The sequence below is a fragment of the Petromyzon marinus genome, chromosome 62, assembly GCF_048934315.1.
Source record: "Petromyzon marinus isolate PM22_M1 ecotype Great Lakes invasive population chromosome 62, UKy_Petmar_22M1.pri1.0, whole genome shotgun sequence".
Lineage (NCBI taxonomy): Eukaryota > Metazoa > Chordata > Hyperoartia > Petromyzontiformes > Petromyzontidae > Petromyzon > Petromyzon marinus.
In genome coordinates this window covers 11862-39378 of record NC_133728.1, presented here as the reverse complement: position 1 = coordinate 39378, position 27517 = coordinate 11862, and the positions used below count along the sequence as shown (strand labels likewise).

Sequence of the window (27517 nt, the reverse complement as noted above, 5' to 3'; positions counted from 1 at the left end):
GAGGGGGGAGGGAGAGAGAGAGCCGCGGACCCGAGGCTGTGCAAACTGAAAGCGGCGTCCATTATTGCTCCGACCGAGAATGCTGCACACGGACTACAGCGCGCAGGCTGTCACGCAGAGTGGCACAGTCAGGCTGTAGCGCGTAGCTTGTCACGCAGAGTGGCACAGTCAGGCTGTAGCGCGTAGTTTGTCACGCAGAGTGGCACAGTCAGGCTGTAGACAGACTCCTGCCCAGGAGGAGCCTCTCTACTCGGCCATGAATCCGCTGCTTCTGTTGCTGCTGCTACTGCCCAGTCTCTGCTCGATTCTCGTGTGCGCGACTGGTGAGTCTGTCTACGAATCCATCTTGCCCCCTCCTACACCCCGTTCTTTCCTCCATCTTTCTATTCCCTCCTCCTAATCCACCGTTTCCACAGATTCCACCGATCTCTCCTATCGGATATACTTGAGCAGCACTTAACACCAGATGATGATGCCCCTGATGACAATCGTTCGTGATGAGGGTCAAATTGATTTCCTGTTCAAACGAGCATTGAGCAGTTGCTCATCTGTTTGCAGCCCTGCAGTGCTAGTGGCGGACATTCCGTATTCTTATGACAGGGATAGAGGCTGGGAGATGGGCGTGATCGACTCATTCACCCACAACCAAAATTTGAACTCGCAACCTGATTGGAAGTCGCTCACCCAAACCGTTGAGCCACATGCCCGGGTGTGGTATCTTGCCACGATGATGATGTTGAGAGTGATGATGGGATCTTGTTGTAAAGATGAGCTAATTTCACTTCGATTGTATCGCATTGAAGAAGAGGTTACCCAATTGAATTTCCAGATAAACCCGTTATCTGATAACCTCACTGACGACCAGAGAGCCTCGCGCTGTATCAAAGTAAATACTCAACGATACCCCTTCCTGCATCTCCGCATAATCTGACACGCGGACATCTGCGCGTGAATGTTTAAACAGCACTAGTTTAATACAGTACAAGTAAGCTGTGGACCGTAACATGCAATGTCTCGTCCGCAGAGTTAGGCTTGCTTAAACCAGATAACCCTATTTCTTATCAGATTTATCATATTGATAATGCAATGACCCTATTGATTGCGTTTTTTCAATTAACCCCATGGGTTATCAGGTACACATAGGGGAATGCATTCCTCGTGGAATATTTCATGGTTGCCGGTAGACTGGATGAGGCATGTGACGAGTAACCACAGCTACAGTTGGAGCTCAGCTCGATGTTGATTTGCCGAGCATGGAAATATTCTTGGATGGGTCGCTGACCCGGGTCAGAATGTCAATCCGACCCCAGGAACAGGCCTACAGATTTGTTTTACATTTCTGTGAGGTCTTGGGGGGTGGGAAAACCTTTGGTCCAGACCACATCATGGGGCAAGTAGGTGTTGACCCAGTTGGGGCTGCTGCAAGTCAAATAATGCAGGTCATCGAGAGACACACCCCCTGTGAGTATCTACATGACCTGCACGCTGCCCTATGTGACGTCCTTACAACTGCCTGGTCCACGGGACGAGTTCTGCAGGATTGCGACGATGCCCTGCTGGCTTCCCCTTCTTGTAAGGGAGACCGCACTGATTGCAACAACTACCGGGACATCTCTCTCCTCAATGTTAGGCAAGAAAAGACGGTGGCAAGGATTGTTGAACATTGTTCGCCAGGCACGCTGAGGAGAGGCTCGCAGAGCCCCAATGTGGTTTCAGGCCAGGACGGTCCTTCATGGATGCCATATTATCTGTCCATCTGCTACAACAGAGGTGTCGGCGATTTCAGCAGGACCTACAGGTCCAGGTATAGCTGTGTAGCTGAGATTTCGAAACGTCACCTGTTCACTTTGGGGTGCGACAGGGATGTCTGCTGGCTCCTACACTATTTAACATCCATTTTTGCCAAGTAATTATAGACGTTTTCTACGGCTGTACCAAAGGAATTTTCTGTACAGACGCAATGGAAGCTGATTGATACCCAGGGAAGGTACATGGATGGCCCTCTTGATCATACATACATCACACGCAAACGTATGCATCAAATGCGAGTATAAATACATCGTGCATAAATACATCACACACACATCTATGAAAACATTACAAACGTAACACATGCATGTACCAAAAAATCAAACATACATCCAACCCACACGTTGCACCACACATACACATGCACACACCGTGTGAGCGGATATGCGGCTGTATATTTGTCATTTATAAGTTCTCGCCGTGTCCGCTTGGATATTTTGCTGGGTCCTCCGGGTTTTCCATCTACATTTAGAAACATGGCTGCGATACATTTCCACACGATAAGCCACTTTGTTGAGCGATCATTTGGAGCCACGTCGCTTCTGAAAAAGAGCTATATAGCTCAGTGGGCCTTACGTCGTAAAATAAAAATAAATATCACAAACACACTATATCATACATAACGTACACCACATGTGTACACGTCATACCTCAGTTAAGTTAATTTCAGTTCGTTTATTAGGTATAGCCCTGTGAGCCATGCGGCTATTGAATCGGGTGCAACCGAAACAAACAAAAACATGAACAAGAAACATCTTAAAGTGACTACGCGCAACAGAAAAATCCAGGAAAAAACAGCAAAGTCTTCCAGAAAAAGCAAAAATCTCAGTGGGATGCAAGTCAAACAATAACAACCATAAGACAATTTAGATAAAAGGTATCAGTCTAGCTCTGTACTACAACAACAAATATGGCTAAACCAAAACGTTTTCGAAATCACCAAAATAAAGCTATAAAAGCAATGTAACAGTGATCATAGGAACTGATTCAAATTTAACAATAAACGATATCTACATAACATGTACGACCAAACTTTGCAGCCATAGCTGTACGCATGAGTCACTCCATAACAGCAGGAGTATCAGTAGGAGTATCAAAAGTTTTAAAGATCAGCACACTATAATAAAAACTCAAGATGATACTTTGCAGCAGTCATCAGGAGCGATACATTTGATTTCAGGCCATTCTGAATAACAGTGGCAGCTAGTTGTGTACAACTCCTCTAGAGCAGTTTTGAGTGATGATCTCACAGGTAGTGATCCAAGTTGCAGTTTATTGGCGATAGCGTTCCAGACCTTGGGGGCATCAACAGCAAAGGTCCTTCCTCCAGTATTTGTACGGCAATAAGTAATGTGAAGCTGGTAAATGAGCGAAGACCTTAGGCCACATTTGTTCTTCGAAACAGTGAGGCGATCCAGCAGGTAGTCTGCTGACTTTTTTGAAAGTACATCGTGAATAAATAAGAACTGATGCACAAGCCATCGATCATTAAGAGTTGTTAAGTTTGACCCATTTTAGAGATTGCAGTGGTGGGTCCTATATGGGCTTTCAATGCCTGCACAAGAGGCGTCACCACATTGTGTCAGGCTAGGTGTACTTTGAGGCAATTGCGTGAAGTGTCGAAGGCTTGCTGGCAGGAGGTCGTGAGACGCCCAGGTGCCAAGGGTTGACTCACTGAAATGACCAGTCGATGCACCGTTTGCGCTCCCCACTGCACAAACTTTGTTTATCCGCCCGGCGCTCTGCTTGTTGTTGTGAGCAACGCTCCTCCACCCTCCGTTGTTGCTGGAGGGCGATATTTGCCTCCCAACTGTTCAATAGTGTCCTTCATGAGCCTCCTCCATAGAGGCCGATCTTGACACCGTTAGTACCGGTTATCGGCAAATCCACTCAGCTGCACATTCTCCTCTACCTCATCAGCTCCAACTCTTCTCTTGCCAGTGCTGCACCCATTTAAGCCCCCTCTGTCCGGCCAAACAAAAGCTGCTTGGTCATGCGGCGGCTGGACATGCGGGCTACATAACCCAACCAACGCAGCCTCGCCTACCGGAGAAGCTCACGAATGGGACTGTGTGCAGATCTTTCACAAATCGCACACACACTTCCCACAGGAACCACAAAGACAAAAAGATACCCCGTATAGCCTGAACCAGCTGTTGCGGTAAGTGATGTTGGTAAGCATCTATGAAGGCCGGCACAGTACACGAGAGGTTGGGTAGCCAGGACTATGCTCGGTCGCCTTTGTCTCCCTCGTGGTGATGGGGTTGGGGGGGGTGTAAAATAGGGTATTCATTTTTTTGGGGGGAGGGGGCAGTGGGAGTGCGATTTATTAACCCTTGCCCTCTCCTCGTCACATCCCCGATTCGATTCAAGAATCAATTATTTTTAAAATATGTTTCTCTGAAGGGTCTTTCTATCTCACACGGATATCTTCTGCAGTGTCCGTCCAGTGAGGGGGGCGCTATCTCCTGAAGAAGGCCATCTGCAGCTCGTGTATTTCTGAAGGAGCTGTCCATGCAGCGGGGGTGCTGAATTAAAACAATACGTGATATAGGTGAAGTGCTGTCATGACTGTGGTCATGATCCTATAGTTGATCACTGCGTTGGGTGACTAGTGAATGTACGTCTCTATATTGAGTGGCTTGTGAATTGCTGTGCACTGAATTGAGTGATTGAGGGACTATTGAATGGCTAGCCAAAAGCCGCTGCGAAATCTGGACTTCGTTCAAATCTTTCAAAGGTCTGTGAGCTCGTCGCACAGTCAAAAATATTAAAACCTAGAATGGATCGTAGGCAGGCCAGTCTGTTTCAAAACAATGCAGATGTTCCTCTGAAGGGGTCCATGTTTTGCAACCATAGATATATGGGAGGACATAATGGTGGCTGAGAAGACGCAGAGCTTTGTATGGCGCGATAGGCCAGCAAATTTCCACAGCAATATGCAGCCAATAAAAGGATAATGCCCATTGACTAATTCAAAGTGAGACCTTTGCAGCTAAATCGGAGCTGGCCATAGGCATTGTACACTGCCCAGGTATGGAAACACCGTACCAGGTACTTAATGTAAATTTGAGTCCACCTAGGGGAGGGCCCAGGATCGGGAAGGGAGAGAGCGGAGCGGGGAGAAATGAAGGAGAGGAAATGGTGAACGTGAGGTGAGGGGAGAGTGGGGAGGGCTGGAGGTGGAAGGGTAAGAGGTGAGTGGGGGGTGAGGTGAAGTGAGAAGTGGTGAGGGTGTGAGATGTGGGTGGGTTGAGGCGGTGGAGCTGCGTGGATACATAATTAACTCGGTTGCCATGGGCAACCCTTGACAGCTCGAGTGAGGTCGCGTCGTGAATTTTGCGCATTCATCAGCGACCCTCATTGTCCGCATCTGCCCGTTCTTCCAACCTCCTGACCCTCCACTGATCGATTCGTCACGATTAGAGGTCACGATTCAAGTCAATATTTGATTATTTCGTCTTATTTAACCGCCTCGTTTGTCTTCCGATTTGTGCTGACTCAGCACAGTTTTATTCATTTAAATGTAAACAATGGCAGCTCATTTGCGTAATCAAACTTCAAATGCGCGATTCCAATGTTAGAATTTTATATTATATTAATCGATGACATCGTTACTCGCAAAGATTACTAAACTGTATATACATGTCAACAAAGTGGCTTAGCACGGGCCCAAATCGCCAAGTGGTCAAACGCAACCGGCACTCTCGACTCGGTACTCTACAAGAGTGCAACGCGGTTCTTGAATTGAGCGAGGTTATTCTTGAATGAGGTTTGGAAAAGGAGACGGTGATGATGATGGGAGGAGGAGGGAATTTTTCCAGTGTGGAGAAGTACGAGAGAAGAATCAGAAATAGAAGTGAGGTGACCTGCACTGCGGCGAGCGGGTGAGTGATTCACTGGGTGGCTGGGTGAATCAGATTGGGCGAGTTGTTGTGACTTCTAGTGTGGTGGTTGAACAGTGTCGATGAGACGACAGTGTGTTGAGTGGTCGAGTGAGTGAGTGGGCCCTTGGGTGTGCTGTTGTAGTAACCTTCAGTGTGGTGGATTCGGTGACAGTGTCTGAAATTGACCGAGTCAACGAGAGGAATCAACGAGAGAAATTCACAGTAACCAACTGTGAATATCTAAGAGCGTCAGAACTCGTCAAATTCCTCCGGTCTCAATACAGATTCTGGTAATGGCGATAGAAGAGTGATATGGCGACAACTGTTGTGTGCAGACCGAGATATGAGGTGGGCGTAATGACATGCGCGTTTGTTAATGCAAAGCATACGGGCAAGGCGTAATGAATTAATTGGAGCTTAATTGGTGTTGATTGGAGAGGGGAGCGTGGAGGAAACTCCCCGTGCAACTCCACGGCTGTGGGACGCGGGCGCTAATTAATCACGGCCCATTACGAGCGCGCTAATTGGGGCCGTTAATCAGGCGGGGGTGGGGTGCGAATCTCCAACAAAAGAGAAAGTCCCCCGGTGATGAACCTGACACACCGCACAGCAACGTCTCCTGCGAAGCCTAAATGTGCTGTTGGGTGAGTGCTGTTAGCGAGCACCTATTAAGGTCATTAGGGCGTAAGAGCGGTTGATGTGCCCTGAACTACGCCCGGCCACCTTTGTCTCACCAGTGCTGATGTTTATTAATACGCTGCAAAATAGGTACTGTTTTAAGGTTGAGTCTACCCAGGGGGTGCACATAACCGGATGGTAATTAACACGTCACCGATGTTGGCCGTGAGCGGGAGTGGCCAGGTTCGTAGCGCAGCGCCAACCACTGCGCCACCGCTCCCCACGCAGCGCCAACCACTGCGCCACTGCGCCACCGCTCCCCACGCAGCGCCAACCACTGCGCCACCGCTCCCCACGCAGCGCCAACCACTGCGCCACCGCTCCCCACGCAGCGCTCACTCGCCGGGTGGCTGCAGATTCACGACAGGGACCGGCGAGCGGGGCTAGGGGGAGGAAGGCACGCGGAGTGCGGGGAGGAGAGGGTGCAGGGGTTGCCATGGTGACATCGTGGGGGGTCAGGTCGAGTGGGAGGGGAGGCCGAGAGTGTGTGGGCGAACACAGGAGGCGCATGTGTGTGTGCAGCAGTGAGTGCATTGTGTGTGTATGTGCAGCAGTGAGTGCATTGTGTGTGTGTGCGCAGCAGTGAGTGCATTGTGTGTGTGTGTGCAGCGTTGAGTGCATTGTGTGTGTGCAGCAGTGAGTGCATTGTGTCTGTGTGCAGCAGTGAGTGCATTGTGTGTGTGTGTGCAGCAGTGAGTGCATTGTGTGTGTGTGCAGCAGTGAGTGCATTGTGTGTGTGTGCAGCAGTGAGTGCATTGTGTGTGTGTGCTGTGTTCTGCACGGTGATGTGTGTGTATTGGGTGTATGTTGAATACGTTCTGTTGCGTGTATTCTGTATATTATCTTTATTGTATTTGTGCTGTGTGTATTGTATGTGTACTGTGTGTAGTGTATGTGTACTGTGAGTATTGTATGTGTGCTGTGTGTACTGTGTGTATTGTATGTGTACTGTGTGTATTGTATGTGTACTGTGTGTATTGTATGTGTGATGTGTGTACTGTGTGTATTGTATGTGTACTATGTGTGTACTGTGTGGGCTGTGTGTATTGTATGTGTGCTGTGTGTGCTGTGTGTATTGTATGTGTGCTGTGTGTACTGTGTGGGCTGTATGTGTGCTGTGTGTATTGTATGTGTACTGTGTGGGCTGTGTATTGTATTTGTGCTGTGTGTACTGTGTGTATTGTATGTGTACTGTGTGTATTGTATGTGTACTGTGTGTATTGTTTGTGTGCTGTGCGTATTGTATGTGTATACTGTGTGTATTGTATGTGTGCTGTGTGTGCTGTGTGGGCTGTGTATTGTATTTGTGCTGTGTGAACTGTGTGTATTGTATGTGTAGTATGTGTATTGTATGTGTACTGTGTGTATTGTATGTGTGTACTGTGTGTATTGTATGTGTGCTGTGTGTACTGTGTGTATTGTATGTGTGCTGTGTGTATTGTATGTGTGCTGTGTGGGCTGTGTGTTCTGTATGTGTGCTCTGTGTACTGTATGTGCTGTGTGTATTGTATGTGTGCTGTGTGTACTGTGTGTATTGTATGTGTGCTGTGTGTGCTGTATGTGCTGTGTGTATTGTATGTGTGCTGTGTGTGCTGTATATGCTGTGTGTATTGTATGTGTACTGTGTGTGCTGTGTGTATTGTATGTGTGCTGTGTGTGCTGTATGTATTGTTTGTGTGCTGTGTGTATTGTATGTGTGCTGTACGTGCTGTGTGTATTGTATGTGTACTGTGTGTGCTGTGTGTATTGTATGTGTGTTGTGTGTATTGTATTTGTGCTGTGTGTGCTGTATGTGCTGTGTGTATTGTATGTGTACTATGTGTGTACTGTGTGTATTGTATGTGTACTATGTGTGTACTGTGTGGGCTGTGTGTATTGTATGTGTGCTGTGTGTATTGTATGTGTGCTGTGTGTACTCTGTGGGCTATGTGTATTGTATGTGCTGTGTGTACTGTGTGGGCTGTGTATTGTATTTGTGCTGTGTGTACTGTGTGTATTGTATGTGTACTGTGTGTATTGTATGTGTACTGTGTGTATTGTTTGTGTGCTGTGCGTATTGTATGTGTATACTGTGTGTATTGTATGTGTGCTGTGTGTACTGTGTGGGCTGTGTATTGTATTTGTGCTGTGTGAACTGTGTGTATTGTATGTGTAGTATGTGTATTGTATGTGTACTGTGTGTATTGTATGTGTGTACTGTGTGTATTGTATGTGTGCTGTGTGGGCTGTGTGTTCTGTATGTGTGCTCTGTGTACTGTATGTGCTGTGTGCATTGTATGTGTGTTGTGTGTGCTGTGTGTATTGTATGTGTGCTGTGTGTACTGTGTGGGGTGTATGTGTACTGTGTGTACTGTGTGGGCTGTGTATTGTATTTGTGCTGTGTGTACTGTGTGTATTGTATGTGTACTGTGTGTATTGTATGTGTACTGTGTGTATTGTATGTGTGTACTGTGTGTATTGTATGTGTGCTGTGTGTACTGTGTGTATTGTATGTGTGCTGTGTGTGCTGTATGTGCTGTGTGTATTGTATGTGTGCTGTGTGTGCTGTATATGCTGTGTGTATTGTATGTGTACTGTGTGTGCTGTGTGTATTGTATGTGTGCTGTATGTGCTGTATGTATTGTTTGTGTGCTGTGTGTATTGTATGTGTGCTGTATGTGCTGTGTGTATTGTATGTGTACTGTGTGTGCTGTGTGTATTGTATGTGTGTTGTGTGTATTGTATTTGTGCTGTGTCTGCTGTATGTGCTGTGTGTATTGTATGTGTACTATGTGTGTACTGTGTGTATTGTATGTGCACTATGTGTGTACTGTGTGGGCTGTGTGTATTGTATGTGTGCTGTGTGGGCTGTGTTCTGTATGTGTGCTGTGTGTGCTGTATGTGCTGTGTGTATTGTATGTGTGCTGTGTGTATTGTATGTGTGCTGTGTGTACTGTGTGGGCTGTGTGTATTGTATGTGCTGTGTGTATTGTGTGTGGGCTGTGTGTAGTGTATGTGTGCTGTGTGTACTGTGTGGGCTGTGTGTATTGTATGTGTGCTGTGTGTATTGTATGTGCTGTGTGTATTGTATGTGTACTGTGTGTATTGTTTGTGTGCTGTGTGTACTGTGTGGGCTGTGTGTATTGTATGTGCTGTGTGTATTGTGTGTGGGCTGTGTGTATTGTATGTGTGCTGTGTGTACTGTATGTGCTGTGTGTATTGTGTGTGGGCTGTGTGTATTGTATGTGTGCTGTGTGTATTGTATGTGTGCTGTGTGAGCTGTGTGTTTTGTACGTGTGCTGTATGTGTTCTGTATGTGTACTGTGTGCGTGTTATCCACAGAGCCGAATCGAGCTGTGGATGTGAATGGGTCTCGCCTCCTTTAACTGAGGCTGATTTTCATAAAGACAGAAGATGCTGTGTTAATGTGGAGTGTCGCCAAATCTCCCATGGGAAAATGGTGGCAGTGTAAAGATCACAACAACGCCCTTCTTTTACCCAGGAAATTATCAGTGTGTCAGGAGGGGGGCCTACTACGTTAGATGCTTGGCCATGGATTCCATTGCTGAGAGAAAAAAAACTTTAAGCGAAACCTCGTACCCAATTATTAATTGTTGTGACATTGCTCTCCAATACATTGTGGTGTTGCAGCAGTAATTGGCACTTGTTCACGTGATAGACTTGTTAATTGGCTGTGCTGGGTGAAGGAGGGTTTACAACAGACATTTCACTGAGACGATCTGACCCACACGTCAATGATGAATCCATTGTTGAGAGTTTGGTTGCGCGTGGGAGGAAACTGGAAAAAAACCCGCGCAGGCTGTGATTGTAGTTGTCGTGGTGTTGTGCTTCGTACCGTTGGTGGTGACGGTTGTGCAGGGGCGAGATAGACAACTCTGATGTGGCTGCATGGAAGAGTGGAGGGGCGAGATAGACAACTCTGGTGGGGCTGCATGGGAGAGTGGAGGGGCGAGATAGACAACTCTGATGTGGCTGCATGGGAGAGTGGAGGGGCGAGATAGACAAATCTGATGTGGCTGCATGGGAGAGTGGAGGGGCGAGATAGACAACTCTGGTGGGGCTGCATGGGAGAGTGGAAGGGCGAGATAGACAACTCTGGTGTGGCTGCATGGGAGAGTGGAGGGGCGAGATAGACAACTCTGGTGGGGCTGCATGGGAGAGTGGAGGGGCGAGATAGACAACTCTGGTGGGGCTGCATGGGAGAGTGGAGGGGCGAGATAGACAACTCTGATGTGGCTGCATGGGAGAGTGGAGGGGCTAGATAGACAACTCTGGTGTGGCTGCATGGGAGAGTGGAGGGGCGAGATAGACATCTCTGATGCGGCTGCATGGGAGAGTGAAGGGGCGAGATAGACAACTCTGATGTGGCTGCATGGGAGAGTGGAGGGGTGAGATAGACAACTCTGGTGTGGCTGCATGGGAGAGTGGAGGGGCGAGATAGACAACTCTGATGTGGCTGCATGGGAGAGTGGAGGGGCGAGATATACAACTCTGGTGTGGCTGCATGGGAGAGTGGAGGGGCTAGATAGACAACTCTGGTGGGGCTGCATGGGAGAGTGGAGGGGCGAGATAGACAACTCTGGTGGGGCTGCATGGGAGAGTGGAAGGGCGAGATAGACAACTCTGGTGTGGCTGCATGGGAGAGTGGAGGGGCGAGATAGACAACTCTGGTGGGGCTGCATGGGAGAGTGGAGGGGCGAGATAGACAACTCTGGTGGGGCTGCATGGGAGAGTGGAGGGGCGAGATAGACAACTCTGATGTGGCTGCATGGGAGAGTGGAGGGGCTAGATAGACAACTCTGGTGTGGCTGCATGGGAGAGTGGAGGGGCGAGATAGACATCTCTGATGCGGCTGCATGGGAGAGTGGAGGGGCGAGATAGACAACTCTGATGTGGCTGCATGGGAGAGTGGAGGGGTGAGATAGACAACTCTGGTGTGGCTGCATGGGAGAGTGGAGGGGCTAGATAGACAACTCTGGTGTGGCTGCATGGGAGAGTGGAGGGGCGAGATAGACAACTCTGGTGTGGCTGCATGGGAGAGTGGAGGGGCGAGATAGACAACTCTGGTGGGGCTGCATGGGAGAGTGGAGGGGCGAGATAGACAACTCTGATGTGGCTGCATGGGAGAGTGGAGGGGCTAGATAGACAACTCTGGTGTGGCTGCATGGGAGAGTGGAGGGGCGAGATAGACATCTCTGATGCGGCTGCATGGGAGAGTGGAGGGGCGAGATAGACAACTCTGATGTGGCTGCATGGGAGAGTGGAGGGGTGAGATAGACAACTCTGGTGTGGCTGCATGGGAGAGTGGAGGGGCGAGATAGACAACTCTGATGTGGCTGCATGGGAGAGTGGAGGGGCGAGATATACAACTCTGGTGTGGCTGCATGGGAGAGTGGAGGGGCTAGATAGACAACTCTGGTGGGGCTGCATGGGAGAGTGGAGGGGCGAGATAGAAAACTCTGGTGTGGCTGCATGGGAGAGTGGAGGGGCGAGATAGACAACTCTGATGTGGCTGCATGGGAGAGTGGAGGGGCGAGATAGACAACTCTGGTGTGGCTGCATGGGAGAGTGGAGGGGCGAGATAGACAACTCTGGTGTGGCTGCATGGGAGAGTTGAGGGGCTAGATAGACAACTCTGGTGTGGCTGCATGGGAGAGTGGAGGGGCTAGATAGACAACTCTGGTGTGGCTGCATGGGAGAGTGGAGGGGCGAGATAGACAACTCTGATGTGGCTGCATGGGAGAGTGGAGGGGCGAGATAGACAACTCTGGTGTGGCTGCATGGGAGAGTGGAGGAGCGAGATAGACAACTCTGGTGTGGCTGCATGGGAGAGTGGAGGGGCTAGATAGACAACTCTGGTGTGGCTGCATGGGAGAGTGGAGGGGCTAGATAGACAACTCTGGTGTGGCTGCATGGGAGAGTGGAGGGGCTAGATAGACAACTCTGGTGTGGCTGCATGGGAGAGTGGAGGGGCTAGATAGACAACTCTGGTGTGGCTGCATGGGAGAATGGAGGGGCGAGATAGACAACTCTGGTGTGGCTGCATGGGAGAGTTGAGGGGCTAGATAGACAACTCTGGTGTGGCTGCATGGGAGAGTGGAGGGGCTAGATAGACAACTCTGGTGTGGCTGCATGGGAGAGTGGAGGGGCGAGATAGACAACTCTGATGTGGCTGCATGGGAGAGTGGAGGGGCGAGATAGACAACTCTGGTGTGGCTGCATGGGAGAGTGGAGGAGCGAGATAGACAACTCTGGTGTGGCTGCATGGGAGAGTGGAGGGGCTAGATAGACAACTCTGGTGTGGCTGCATGGGAGAGTGGAGGGGCTAGATAGACAACTCTGGTGTGGCTGCATGGGAGAGTGGAGGGGCTAGATAGACAACTCTGGTGTGGCTGCATGGGAGAGTGGAGGGGCTAGATAGACAACTCTGGTGTGGCTGCATGGGAGAGTTGAGGGGCTAGATAGACAACTCTGGTGTGGCTGCATGGGAGAGTGGAGGGGCTAGATAGACAACTCTGGTGTGGCTGCATGGGAGAGTGGAGGGGCTAGATAGACAACTCTGGTGTGGCTGCATGGGAGAGTGGAGAGGCGAGATAGACAACTCTGGTGTGGCTGCATGGGAGAGTGGAGGGGCGAGATAGACAACTCTGGTGGGGCTGCATGGGAGAGTGGAGGGGCGAGATAGACAACTCTGGTGTGGCTGCATGGGAGAGTGGAGGGGCGAGATAGACAACTCTGATGTGGCTGCATGGGAGAGTGGAGAGGCGAGATAGACAACTCTGGTGTGGCTGCATGGGAGAGTGGAGGGGCTAGATAGACAACTCTGGTGTGGCTGCATGGGGGAGTGGAGGGGCTAGATAGACAACTCTGGTGTGGGGCTGCCCCTGCTGCCCTTTCTGCCCGCAGGGTTTGCGTCGCGTCCTGCGGAGGGAGCGACGCGGACTGGAAACAACGTGACGCTGAGACTCGGGGAGACGGCGATCCTGAGGTGGGGAGTCCCATGTCTCCGTGTGTGTCTGTTCCGCCTGTACGCCTGCTGATGTACTCATATTAATGTGTAATGTTAATATACAGTATATATAGATGACGTTAGATCTGTTGAGAAAACGCGAAAGTCAATCCAGAGCCAGAGACCTCTAAGGCGAGCTGCTGAGGGATGGTGGCATTTGTATGCAGGCTGCCCTATAGACATGAGAATGGTGGTCCGCATTTTTAAGAAGGGAGGGGGGGGGGGGGCGCACTGATTGAAACAAACTACATCGCACGCAAATGGGCAGGAAGTGCTTGGAATACGTGACCATCTAAGCATCTGTGACCAGGAGAGAGGGTGTAGTGTTATACGTGCAGTGTAATACACATACTGTGGCGTAATATACCCACAAAGATCCCCCGTGTAGCCTTAACAGACTTGGAGCAAGTTGTGTTAGCGAGCAGCACCGATGAAGGCCGGTACGGCACACAAAAGGGGTGGGTGGCCAGCACCACGTTACATTCCCGCTCCCCAACCACGTCACCACAACCATGACAGACACATTTAAACCACAACTAAAACAACCGCAACAGCCACAATATAACCACAACCAAAGCCACAACTGCATCATAACTACATTACAACCATAACTACAATCACCACATCACACAGGTGCTACCTATGTCTCCGTGTGTCACTGCGTGTACATCATCGTGTGTACACTGTGTCTCCGTGTGTCACTGCGTGTACATCACCGTGTGTACATCACCGTGTGTACACTGTGTCTCCGTGTATCACTGCGTGTACATCACCGTGTGTACATTACCGTGTGTACACTGTCTCCGAGTGTCACTGCGTGTCCATCACCGTGTGTACACTGTGTCTCCGTGTGTCACTGCATGTATATCACCGTGTGTACACTGTGTGTCCGTGTGTCACTGCGTGTACATCACCGTGTGTACACTGTGTCTCCGTGTGTCACTGCGTGTACATCACCGTGTGTACATCACCGTGTGTACATGACCGTGTGTACATGACCGTGTGTACATGACCGTGTGTACACTGTGTCTCCGTGTATCACTGCGTGTGTCACTGCGTGTACATGACCGTGTGTACATCACCGTGTGTACACTGTCTCCGTGTGTACATGACCGTGTGTACATGACCGTGTGTACATGACCGTGTGTACATCACCGTGTGTACACTGTGTCTCCGTGTGTACATGACCGTGTGTACATGACCGTGTGTACATGACTGTATGTACATAACCGTGTGTACATCACCGTGTGTACACTGTGTCTCCGTGTGTCACTGCGTGTACATCACCGTGTGTACATCACCGTGTGTACATCACCGTGTGTACATGACCGTGTGTACACTGTCACCGTGTGTACATGACCGTGTGTACGTGACCGTGTGTACATCACCGTGTGTACACTGTCACCGTGTGTACATCACCGTGTGTACACTGTGTCTCCGTGTGTACATGACCGTGTGTACATGACCGTGTGTACATGACTGTATGTACATAACCGTGTGTACATCACCGTGTGTACACTGTGTCTCCGTGTGTCACTGCGTGTACATCACCGTGTGTACATCACCGTGTGTACATGACCGTGTGTACACTGTCACCGTGTGTACATCACCGTGTGTACATCACCGTGTGTACATCACCGTGTGTACACTGTCACCGTGTGTACATCACCGTGTGTACATCACCGTGTTTACACTGTGTCTCCGTGTGTCACTGCATGTACATCACCGTGTGTACATCACCGTGTGTACATCACCGTGTGTACACTGTGTCTCCGTGTGTCACTGCATGTACATCACCGTGTGTACATCACCGTGTGTACATCACCGTGTGTACATCACCGTGTGTACACTGTGTCTCCGTGTCGTCACGCAGGTGCTACCTGGAGGGCCACGTGGGCCGCGTCGCGTGGCTCAACCGCTCCAGCATTGTGTTTGCCGGCTCTGACAAGTGGTCGAGCGATCCGCGTGTCACGCTGGTGGGGGTCGCCGGGGGCGGCGAGTACAGCCTGAGGGTCGCTCAATTGACCCCCCGCGACGAGGGGACCTACACCTGCTCCGTGCAGACGCCCAGCAGCGGCCCCCATACCACTCACTACCACCTCATCGTGCAGGGTGAGGGCCCGCATACAGACTCATCCCCCTCGCTGCGTGTGCACGCTGGAGGACCGTGCGTGCGGGATGGGGAAGGGTGGGGTACGGAAATTAGAGGTTGGGAAAAGCAATCGGCAGCTGAGTGCTGTGGATGTGACGTTCGGCAGCATGGGGAGGGCCGATTGCTGAGACAGAGACTGGGGAAGACCTACAGCCAGATGGTTGGATACCGTGAGGGCAGATCTATGGATCTCCGTAGATCTCACCTGACTTAACAGGCTTAACTGTACTCTGTGAGTCTGTGGATCTCTGTGTGAGTCTATGGGTGTCTCTGTGAGTAAAGAGCAGATGGTGGTGGGAGACTGTCAGGGGACATCTAGAAGGTTGGTGTGTTTCTCTTGTGCAGCAGCTGCTGAATCTGTCGGAGGTTAGAGAGCGTTGGTAGTGAGGTGTGGTGAAGGTGACATCAAAGGCTTTGTCCGTGATGACATCTTGATGATGATGTATATGTAGGGCGCAAACCCGGGCAACATCTGCCCAGTTAGCAGCACTATCCTGTTCTCTCTGATGACACATCGTGGTGCCAAGGGCAGGGGTCCTTCTTGCTGTGCCCCAGGAAGAGAGGGAGGGATAGGTGGGAGAGAGAGAGGGTAGAGGGACTGCCGTCTCCATCCCACTCCATTCGTCAGCGTCGCTTGGAATTCACAGCTGCATTCGTCACGCAATTGTGCGGCTCAACATAGGCTCCGTGGCCCAGGCTCGCACACACCCGAACTCATACATACACACATTCACACTCGCACCTACACACTTTCACATATACACAACGACAGCTGTCATTCACCACTAAGTGGCGGTGATGTCACAATGCCTCTTGTGCCAGGCTAGGTGCACTTGGAGACTATGTGAAGTGTGGAAAGCCTGCTGTCAGGTCACGGGACAGACCCAGGTGCTATGGGTCGACTGAGATTATTGAATCCTGTACACCAACTGTGCTTTCCACTGTGCCAACTTAATGCGTTTTAGTGTCTGGCGATTCACTCGTGAGCGTTATTGCTCCGCCCTCCGTTGTTGTTGGAGGGCGACTGCCTCCAACTGCCCAGTAGCGTCCTTCACGAGCCTCTCCCACAGAGGCTGATCTCGACACTGCTGGTACCGGTCATCGGCAAGTCCAATCAGCTCAACATCCTCCTGTAGCGCATCAGTCCATCTCTTCTCCAGACCGTGCCATGCCCATTTAGTCCCCTCTATCCGGTCATACAGAAGCTGCTTGGTAATGCTGTGGCTGGGCATGCGGCCGACATGACCCAGCTAATGCAGCCTTGCCTGTTGAAGGAATTGTGTACAGATCTTTCAAGGATTTGTGAGCTCTTCACACTATCCAGTCTGGTTAAACCCAGGATGGATCGTAGGTAGGCCAGCCTGAATCTTTCAAAATGGTGCATATGTTCCTTTGTAGTCATACTGATGGGAGGCCATAACTGTGGCATAGACGTTTTCCCTGAATCGTATACTCTTTTCAGTATGGCACTGCCACATTGGGGTGTATGGCGAATTCCAATAATGAGAGTTTGGCTTCTTGTGGGAGGAAACTGGATACCCCTGAGAAAATTCACAATGCACAGGAAGAGGTGACACTCAAATATCCGCATGGATAGATTCAAGAATCCATTGCTGTGCTTCAACATGTTGGCCACCTCATAGCTGGCCCCAACCCAATGCCACCTGGTACTCCAAGCAGCATCCTACTCCAGCATGACCCAGGCTCAGCCCTGGCATTGCACATTCTGAATCCCTGGCGGGTAAACGTATCATCGTGCCGCGCCCACTCTCTACGACTCTGCTGCAGTGCCGCCCAGGATCACGAACATCTCGGGGGACGTGACGGTGAACGAAGGCGCCAACGTGACCATCTCGTGCTGGGGTATGGGACAACCTGAGCCCAGCATCACCTGGAGACACCTGTCTCCCGCGGGTGAGCGGGCACCATGCTGTGTCGTGTACAGTGAGTGTGTGTCGCCACGACGGCCGTGTTGTGTATAGTGTGTGTTTGGTGCATTACCAGAGTGAGTGTGTAATGTTGAGTGAGTGTGTTGTTGTTGTGTTGTGTGTGTAGTGTATTACCAGAGTGAGTGTGTAATGTTGAGTGAGTATGTTGTGTGTGTAGTGCGTGTTGTTGTGTGTGTAGTGTGTGTTTGGTGCATTACCAGAGTGAGTGTGTAATGTTGAGTGAGTGTGTTGTGTGTGTAGTGCGTGTTGTTGTGTGTGTTTGGTGCATTACCAGAGTGAGTGTGTAATGTTGAGTGAGTGTGTTGTTGTGTTGTGTGTGTAGTGTATTACCAGAGTGAGTGTGTAATGTTGAGTGAGTATGTTATGTGTGTAGTGCGTGTTGTGTGTGTGTAGTGCAGGGGTGTCCAAACTACGGCCCGCGGGCCAATTGCGGCCCGCGGTCCAGTTTTTATTGGCCCGCAGCAAATTGTGAAAATATAATTGAATATGGCCCGCACAAGAAGCTCGAGCTCAATTCTGTTGCACTTCTCAGTTTCAACACTAGATGGAGCCAGCCACGGAAAACCGTGCTTCTCCACTAAACAAAATTAAGCAAAGAAAAACTTTTACCGCGAGTCACCAGAAATGGCAGCACCGAAGAAGCGCAAAATAGCAAGTGAGTGTAGAAGATTTCAAACACGGTGGGAAAATGAATATTTTTTTTCAAAGAAATCAACGGAAAGTGTGTCTCTTTGATTTGCAATGAAGATGTTGCTGTGATGAAAGAGTATAATGTCCGTCGGCACTATGAGACCAAACATCAGAGCTACACATCGTACACCGGTGCCGAACGAACACAGAAAGTCAAGCAAATGGCGGCTAGCCTGCAAGCTCAACAATTTTTTTCCTGCTAACAAAATACAGGAAAACGCCACAACAGCAAGCTATGAAGTCACTAAACTTATTGCTCAGCACGGCAAACCGTTCTCAGACGGTGATTTCATAAAGCAGTGCCTCATCAAAGTCACAGAAATAATGTGCCCGGAAAAAGTGCAGGATTTCAACAGCGTGAGCTTATCCAGAAATACAGTGGTGCGGAGAATCGAGGACTTGTCAGCTAACTTGAAACTTCAGCTGAGAGACAAAGCTTGTGCTGTTGATTTTTGCTCGATAGCATGCGACGAGAGCACAGATGCCACAGACACCGCGCAGCTGTTAATTTTTTTGTGGGGAGTAGATGATAATTTTTGCTGTACGGAGGAACTGCTTGATATGATGAGCCTAAAAGGCACAACGACGGGTAGAGATATTTTTGAAGCTGTGTCAGAGGCAGTTGAAAAGATGGGGCTTAAATGGGACAAGCTCTGTGGAGTAACAACAGATGGAGCTCCGACCATGACGGGCGAGCGCAAAGGAATGGCATCGATGGTGTGCGCCAAGGTAAAAGAGAGCGGAGGTGAGGCTGTTAGGATGCACTGTATAATCCACCAAGAAGCACTGTGTGCCAAGACTGTCCAGCTGGGCGATGTGATGAACACTGTTGTAAAAACTGTCAACATAATTCGAGCTAGAGGACTGTACCACAGAGAATTTCAAGCTTTCCTATCTGATGTGGATGCTGAATACGGGGGATGTACTCTACCACTCTGATGTGCGCTGGCTCAGCCGCGGCTCTGTGCTGCAGCGGTTTTATTCGCTGAGATCAGAAATCGACCAGTTTTTGAAAGAGAAGGGCCGACCTCTTCATGAACTGAGTGACCCTCTGTGGCTGGCAGACCTGGCATTTTTAGTTGATCTTACTCATCATCTGAATACACTGAACAAGAACCTACAAGGCAAAAAACTCCGCCTGTTTGAGACACAACTACGAAGCTTTAATGCTGCACACTTCCCTGCGCTGTCTGAAATCAAGTCTGCTTTTCCAAAGGTCGACCTTTCTGCTAAAAAGGAGAAATATGTGTCTGTGATTGTATCTCTCGTGACAGAATTCAACCAGCGTTTCCAAGATTTTTCTGTCATTGAAAAACAAATCAAGCTGTTCTCGACCCCCTTTCTGGTGGATGCAGAAGAAGTGGAAGAGAGTCTGCAGTTAGAACTGATTGAAATGCAATATGATGATTCTCTGAAGAGTCAACATCAGCTTCTCTCCCTCTCTGACTTATATCAGAGTTTGGATAATGCCAAGTTTCCTCTGATGAGACGCCACGCAAAAAGAATGATGAGCCTGTTCGGCTCAACATACATATGTGAACAAACATTTTATCTGTTAAATCAGAACAAAAGCAGACTGAGAACCAGAATGACTGATAGCCATCTCTGTGAAGTCCTTCGTGTCTCAACCACCAAACTTTCTCCTGACATGTCAGCCATCCTTCAATCCAAAGGACAGCATCACTGCTCCCACTGAGTGCAATGTTCTCCACATTATAGGTGAGTTAGAAATACACACAGTATTCATGTGTCAATATGTCACCTCTAGTGTGTGGCCCGGCCTTTTGTTTATTTTTCTGTATTTGGCCCTCACTAAAAAAACTTTGGACACCCCTGGTGTAGTGTGTGTTTGGTGCATTACCAGAGTGAGTGTGTAATGTTGAGTGTGTTGTGTGTATAGTGCGTGTTGTTGTGTGTGTAGTGTGTGTGTGGTGTATTTCCAGAGTGAGTGTGTAATGTTGAGTGTGTTGTGTGTGTAGTGCGTGTGTGGTGTATTACCAGAGTGAGTGTGTAATGTTGAGTGAGTGTGTTGTGTGTGTAGTGCGTGTTGTTGTGTGTGTAGTGCGTGGTGTTGTTGTTGTGTGTGTAGTGCGTGGTATTGTTGTTGTGTAGTGTGTGTAGTGCTTGTGGTGTCGTAGTGTGTTATCGTAGCGTACCGTATATAGTGAGTGTGGTGTTTCCATGTGTTATTATACGGGGGGTCCCTGATATATGTTGGGGTTAAGGACCAGAAAATTGCTACTTAAAATGAAATTATGTATAATGGGGAATTTCCCCCCATAAGAATAATAGAAAATGGGGGATAGGGTCCAAAATAGGTACTGTACATGTACAGTACCTATACTATACAACTGTCGGCAGTGGCAGAACACGCGTGCCAACAAGGACACTCAATTGACTTGGATAATGTTGAAGCTCTGTGCAAAACTAAATACTACTGGCCAAGACTAATTCGAGAATCTATCAAAATTGAGAGAAATAAAAATAATCGTAACCGTTCTGATAGCTACAGGCTTAGTGCTGCTTGGAAGTGAATCATCAAGTAATACAGGTAGTCCCCGACTTACGATGGAGATGCATTCCGACGACCCCTTAAATAGAGAGAGAGGGGGGGGTAGAGCAGAGAGAGAGGGGGGTCTGCTGGAGCAGCTGCTGGAGCAGAGAGATTAGCATGTCAATGAATCCACCCCAAAGCGACCGAGGGAAAGAAGAAGATCGAATGGCTCGATGAGAGCCTGGTAAATTTTAGAGAGAGAAATAGTTTGAGAAAACAAAATTTAGCAAATCTTTTGGAAATGTAATGTAATGCAACACAGAGAGTTGGCTAAGACAGTTAACGCATAGCCTGGTTGATTACGATCTCCAAAAATTGCTAAAATTAGAAGTTAAGTGTGAAATTTGACAGAGACACACAGAGAGATGTGTGGAAATCTACCCCGAAGTGGCCGGGGGGAGAGAAAAAGCGAATAGACCTATGAGAGCCTGGTGAATGTTTGAGAGAAATATACAATGCAACACAGAGAGTCGGCTAACACACAGTTAACGCATAGCCTGGTTGATTACGATCTTCTTACCAAATGCTTAATTGAAAACCATTTTATGAGCATTTCGAAGCAGCCCTGTGCACTTTCAAAGTTTTCCTTTTTTATATAAAAGTTTTCGTGACATCTTTAAACAATGCCACAAGCAGAAACAAACATTTTTAGTGTAAAAAAACCACAGAATCTTAAACAACATCAAAAAGATTTTACCTTGAACTATAATTGCTACAATCTTACCTTGAGTGGATGAGTGGTACTTGATTGGCTTGATTGGAGAAGGTGTTTGGAGAGGATTAGGCCGATTACAATGAGCACTCACAATGTACAACGTGAGAGAGAGAACACTATGGGACTGAGTAGCAGCAGATAGCATGCTGGGGACAGATGCTAAAATGGCGGTACATGCACTAAATACAACTTACAGCAGTTTTTATATACGAAGCTGAACTGACTCGAAAGCGATGTATCGCCGTAACGACATATCGATGCATCTGTGGGGAAATGTAACGTTGGGTTCCTCAAAGTCGGCAACGTGAGTGCAAAACGATGTATATCACGGCGACGTATATCGGGGACCTCCTGTAGTGTCTTGTGTATCGTGAGTGTGGAGTGATTGTATAATAATACATTATTATAGTTTATTTATATATCCAGGAAAGCCACACTGAGTCATAGGACTCGTTTTCAAGTGGGTCCAGCTGCATTGGGTTTTTATTTTAAGCTGTTTGAGTTGTGTTTATTATGCACGGGAGAGTAAACTGGAGCATCCAGAGAAAACCCATGCATATGAGGGGGCTACACTATATCCCCATACAGATGGAAACAGGTGCTGATTAGTCAACTTGCTGTGCTGCCTTCTCCTGGTGAACCAGGGTATGGCACCCCCTCGACACCTATTGAAAGGGAGTTTCACAATATCTGTGCAGTGATCCACCAACGCTCACCACCTCCACAGTGCTGGATCACAGGCCATGTGCAGCGTAGCCACCACCACCACTGCCCGGCTATAGAGAGTGAGTCCATGTTGCCTCCTGTAGCCAAGGATGACGAGTATGAGGGCGAGTTCCTGGAGATCGAGGGCATCTCGCGCGACCAGGCCGGCGAATACCAGTGCAGCGCCACCAACGACATCGCGTCCACAGACACGCGCAAAGTGCGTGTCACCGTCAACTGTGAGTGGCTGTCTCTAGACCCTATTCACTCATTCATCCACTCAGGTGATCACTTGCGAACAGCACTTTCCCCAGCAGTCTGTTGAGGCTACACAGGGATCGTTGTCTTTACAGATCCCCCGTCGGGACTGGAGGTGCGCAGCAATGGCATGCTGGTGGGCCGCTTGGGTTCTCTGCGATGTGAGGCCGCTGCCGTTCCCCTGCCATCGTTTCTGTGGTTCAAGGAGAACAAGAGGTGATGGAACCCCCCACCCTCCCCAGCCCCATCTCCACTCCCAGCCCCATCTCCACTCCCAGCCCCGTCTCCACTACCAGCTCCATCTCCACTCCCAGCTCCATCTCCACTCCCAGCTCCATCTACAGTCCCAGCTCCATCTCCACTCCCAGCTCCATCTCCACTCCCAGCTCCATCTACACTCCCAGCTCCATCTCCACTCCCAGCCCCATCTCCACTCCCAGCTCCATCTCCACTCCCAGCCCCATCTCCACTACCAGCTCAATCTCCACTCCCAGCTCCATCTACACTCCCAGCTCCATCTACACTCCCAGCCCCATCTCCACTCCTAGCCCGGACTCCGCTCCCAGTCCCGTGTCTGCTCCCAGCCCCGTGTCTGCTCCCAGCCCCTTTCTCTGCACCACATTGTGAACACGTGTCCCATCTCAGCATAAGCAATGCAGGAGTCGGGAAGGGAACGTGGCAGGCGAGTGGTTGTAATAGGAACGAGTGGAATAACTAGCCACCCTGGCCGTGTGAGTCATGCAGGCTACAAGATGGCGTGAGCGGGGTGAGCATCCGCACGGAGGGCCGGCGATCCACTCTCTCCTTCCACAACGTCACAGAGCTCCACTATGGCAACTACACCTGCCAGGCCACCAATCCCCTGGGGCTCAGCACCGTCAGTCTGCTGGCCACACGTGTGTACAATCCCTACGGTGCTTTCACGATTATCATCATTATTGTCATGCTTTCTTAGCTAGAACAACCTCTACTTGTTCAGTTTTGTCCTGCAAAACTTTTAAAGTGGAGCATGACGATTGCTTTGTGTATAGCAATCGCGAATGCTGTGACGATTGCAGTAATTTGCGTTGTTACTTTCCAATCTCGACAAATTTGCACCGTGAAGCTGGTGCACACTCGAGGGCTTGGATGAATGACCTCGTGGCTTAATTAACGCCACGGTAAATGAAGCAGATGGTGCGTAGTGTTAACAGTCAAAACAGACTGCAGTGTTAACAAGGGTTGACCTGCCGGATTAGAACCGCACAACTGCAGCAAAGGAACTCTCCATGTGTTCACTGAGAACGCTTCTCACAACTGCAGAGCGAATTGGTGCATGCTGCTCACAGCAGAGGCACAACTTGCATTCATCATGCCTTACATGTCATGTGACCACCTCATTGCACAAACAAGCTCCTCAGCCTTGTCCAGACCACCAGCTCACAAGCTGGATGTGTGGCATTTGTCAGCGCTCTCTCTGTTGCGTGGAACGTGTTTTACAATCATCTGGCTTGTGCAGCATGTTATCACTTTATATCGATGAGGACTTGGTCTAGCAGATTGTTTCGTCTCATCCAGACTGTGTTCACTCACCACACTGCAGGTCACAACACTCACCACAGTGTTCACTCACCACACTGCAGGTCACAACACTCAGTACAGTGTTCACTCACCACACTGCAGGTCACAGCACTCAGCACAGTGTTCACTCACCACACTGCAGGTCACAACACTCACCACAGTGTTCACTCACCACACTGCAGGTCACAACACTCAGCACAGTGTTCACTCACCACACTGCAGGTCACAACACTCAGCACAGTGTTCACTCACCACACTGCAGGTCACAACACTCAGCACAGTGTTCACTCACCACACTGCAGGTCACAACACTCAGCACAGTGTTCACTCACCACACTGCAGGTCACAACACTCAGCACAGTGTTCACTCACCACACTGCTGGTCACAACACTCAGCACAGTGTTCACTCACCACACTGCTGGTCACAACACTCAGCACAGTGTTCACTCACCACACTGCAGGTCACAACACTCAGCACAGTGTTCACTCACCACACTGCAGGTCACAACACTCAGCACAGTGTTCACTAACCACACTGCTGGTCACAACACTCAGCACAGTGTTCACTCACCACACTGCTGGTCACAACGCTCAGCACAGTGTTCACTCACCACACTGCAGGTCACCTCACTTCTGTTTCTGCTTTTTCCCTCGCGCTGCTTTACTCTTCAGTTGTCTCCCATTGCCTCTTACTCCTCTTATAACTTGGCTCAAGTCAAGAAATGTGCAAACTCTTATCTATTATTGATGGTGCTGTTTGGTACTGGCTTATTGATGTGTTGGGCCTGTGCTCGAAAAAAAAATATTAATAAAAATATATGAATATATATTTAAGTAAAGTGGTAGACCTTGAGAGATGCATGGTGGTGGGTTGCCAATGACACCTCGGCAATAGAAACGTGCCCATCCCGAGGGATTTCCCGGTAAATTATAGGAATAAATCAATAATACCACTGGAGTGTCAGACGCTACAGTGGTGAGGGCACGGACGTAGCAGTGCAGGGCTTGCGGCATGTAAATCTCGCGTTCTCCTGTCTCTGCCCTCCCTCCCTCCCCTGCCACCCTCCCTTCCACTCATAGGAAGTCATTCTCCCAGTTACCCCACTCCCATTCAAGGTCAGTAAGTGAGAGAGCGAGCGAGTGTCCCGTTCAGGTGCACGTGTGTCCGCGCATGTGCCGTGTGACGCGCACCCATCCGACCCCCCTCCCACCGCGCCTGCGCTTATCCCCCCCTTCCCGTGCTAGATACAGGCCGTCCATCGCGCGTGCACGGGGTGACCGTGTCTACGACCAACGTGGCCGGGCAAGACGCGTGGGGTCATCTGCCGGGTGTGATTGCGTGCGTGCATGCGTGCGAAAGCAGGTGACAGCTACGCCCAGGAGGACCCCAGTTCAAACGGACACCAGTCTCCAGCCCGGGCCGTCGCGGGCCTGGTTCTGGTCCTGGCTGCGAGCGCCGCTCTTTCCTTCTCTGCGCAGTGAACAGCGCAATCGCCGGGCTGCTCAGCCGTTTTTAACATCGGTCATCGTCGTCGTGTCCTAGGGCCCGGTCTCTTCAGCCGTGCCGCGGTCGCCGTGGAGAAGGTGCGGCGGAGCCCCGCTTGGCCAGGAGTTGTGGTGACTTCTCGTGCCGTGGGCTCTGTGTGTGAGCGCCGGGCCATCGTGGACTGAAACTGGAAATTAAAACGAGAATGTTTCTGTCTCACTTATCTAACATAGCATCGTGTGGAGCTAACGATGGTTAATAACGGAGTATAAAGGGAATGTGTTCATGCCTAGGTGACATAGGGTTTTGAGCACGATGCCATCTATGTTTTTGTGAGGTGTACAGCAATAAATGTGTGTTAGACAGACAGGAGGGGTTTGTGTGTGTGTGCGTATAAATGTTCACGATGTGTGCTGAGCAGCTTTGTACAGAATAACGTTTATAGAATGATGTAATTTTTCTGTGAAAAAAACAATATTTTTCAAGCTTAACCTTAAATGTGATTTGTCACTCCGGTTTCCCTTGAGGGACAGTGCCAATGGACAGAGTGAGTGAGCTAGGTGTGAATTTGACTGTGTTGTTGATGTGCGATGTTGGTCAAGGATCAGGGTGAGGTTTGTGTCCAATTTCCAGTGGGGGGAGGATAAGAAATGTCGGCTTTTACCAACCCGCACTGCCTGGCGTGGGGAAGTATGTTCAAACAATCACAATCACCATGGCCGGAACGGCGTGAGGAGGCCTGCATCCAACGATAGATTGACAACCTGAGAACCCTAATCATGTAACGCATAATGCGCCATATTGCCTTAATGTGTTATATGCAATCTGGATTTGAAGCTTTTGTGACTGCAGGAATCCACACTCTTTGGTTCTTTCGGTAAAGTCACGTGACTTTACCGAAATAACCAAAAAGTTTGTGTTATATGCACTTTGAAATAATAACGATGCTTTTCCTCTTGGGAAGACCCACTGAGTTGCAAAACTCGTTTTCAGGGTGGCACTGCCACATTGCGGTGTATGGCGAATTCCAATAATGAGAGTTTGGCTTCCTGTGTGAGGAAACTGGAGAAAACCCATAATGCATAGGAGTGGGTGACACTCAAATCTCCCAATGGATACATTCAAGAATATATTGCTGTGCTTCCACCTGCTGGCCACCTCAAAGCTGGTCCCAACCCAACAACACCTGTGGTACTCCAAGCAGCCTCCCACTCCACCACGAACCAGGCTCAGCCCAGGAATCACACATTCTGAATCCCTTATCCAGGGCTGACAACTGGAAGTGTAGTGTGGCGTGTTTGTGCTTTTGTGGTGCTTGTGTTCACGTATCGTGTGCTACTGGTACTAATCGTAACCCTAATAATCAACCCCCATAGCTCACGTTTATTTCAGACTAAATTCAGTTTATTTGGGATATACCTATGTGAACTTTGTTTTAATCACTTTTAAATTATGCTTCGGGTTGTTTTGGACTCCGTATTACATGTTGCTGTAACCATTAAAAGATAAACATTTAATCTCAATGGGCCCTTTTGTTATAACACCTTGGTTGATTTTATTCAACCATTGACTCTTCCACCCTACCCTTTATGCGAACCAACTCGTCAACTATTCACAAGTATTGAGCACTGGCCCTACCCCTGGCCCCTACCGCTGGCCCCTACCCCTCACCACTACTCCTGGCCCCTACCCCTGGCCTCTATCGCTGGCCCCTACCCCTGGCCTTTACCGCTGGTCCCTACCCCTCACCACTACTCCTGGCCCCTACCCCTGGCCCCTACCGCGGGCCCTACCCCTGGCCTTTACCCTTGGCCCCTAACCCTCACCACTACCCCTGTTCCCTACCGCTGGCTCTATCCCGAGCCCCTAACGCTGGCTCTATCCCGAGCCCCTACCCCTGGCCTCTACCACTGTTCCTACCCCACATCCATGACTCTTGGAACGCCAATTTAAACTTTTTGTGATGATCTGTTTTGAGACTCTTAGTGATCTGTCATTTGTGTTATTATTATGCTTGTTTACCCTGGAAAATTGTGAAGTGGTGGCGCCTAGGGGAGGCATTCA

The 27517-nt window shown here is 49.5% G+C and overlaps 1 protein-coding gene across 5 annotated transcripts; it reads left to right on the top strand.

Annotated features, from left to right (window-relative positions):
• Positions 1 to 26976, top strand: LOC116955960 (limbic system-associated membrane protein-like). Of its 5 annotated transcripts, none has more exons than XM_076053608.1 (9): positions 1 to 323; positions 13281 to 13362; positions 15257 to 15495; positions 17324 to 17449; positions 22253 to 22387; positions 22502 to 22622; positions 23151 to 23302; positions 25048 to 25083; positions 25328 to 26976. In XM_076053608.1, the coding sequence occupies exons 1-9, from the start codon at positions 257 to 259 to the stop codon at positions 25447 to 25449; spliced, it is 1080 nt and encodes a 359-aa protein (XP_075909723.1). In that variant the 5' UTR covers positions 1 to 256; the 3' UTR covers positions 25450 to 26976. The 5 variants fall into 5 exon arrangements, with proteins under 5 accessions (XP_075909723.1, XP_075909722.1, XP_032833213.2 ...); XM_076053607.1 differs by lacking the exon at positions 1 to 323 and adding an exon at positions 6796 to 6898 and having other exon boundaries at positions 25331 to 26976; XM_032977322.2 differs by lacking the exon at positions 1 to 323 and adding an exon at positions 6796 to 6898.
• Positions 26977 to 27517: the final 541 nt, after the last annotated feature.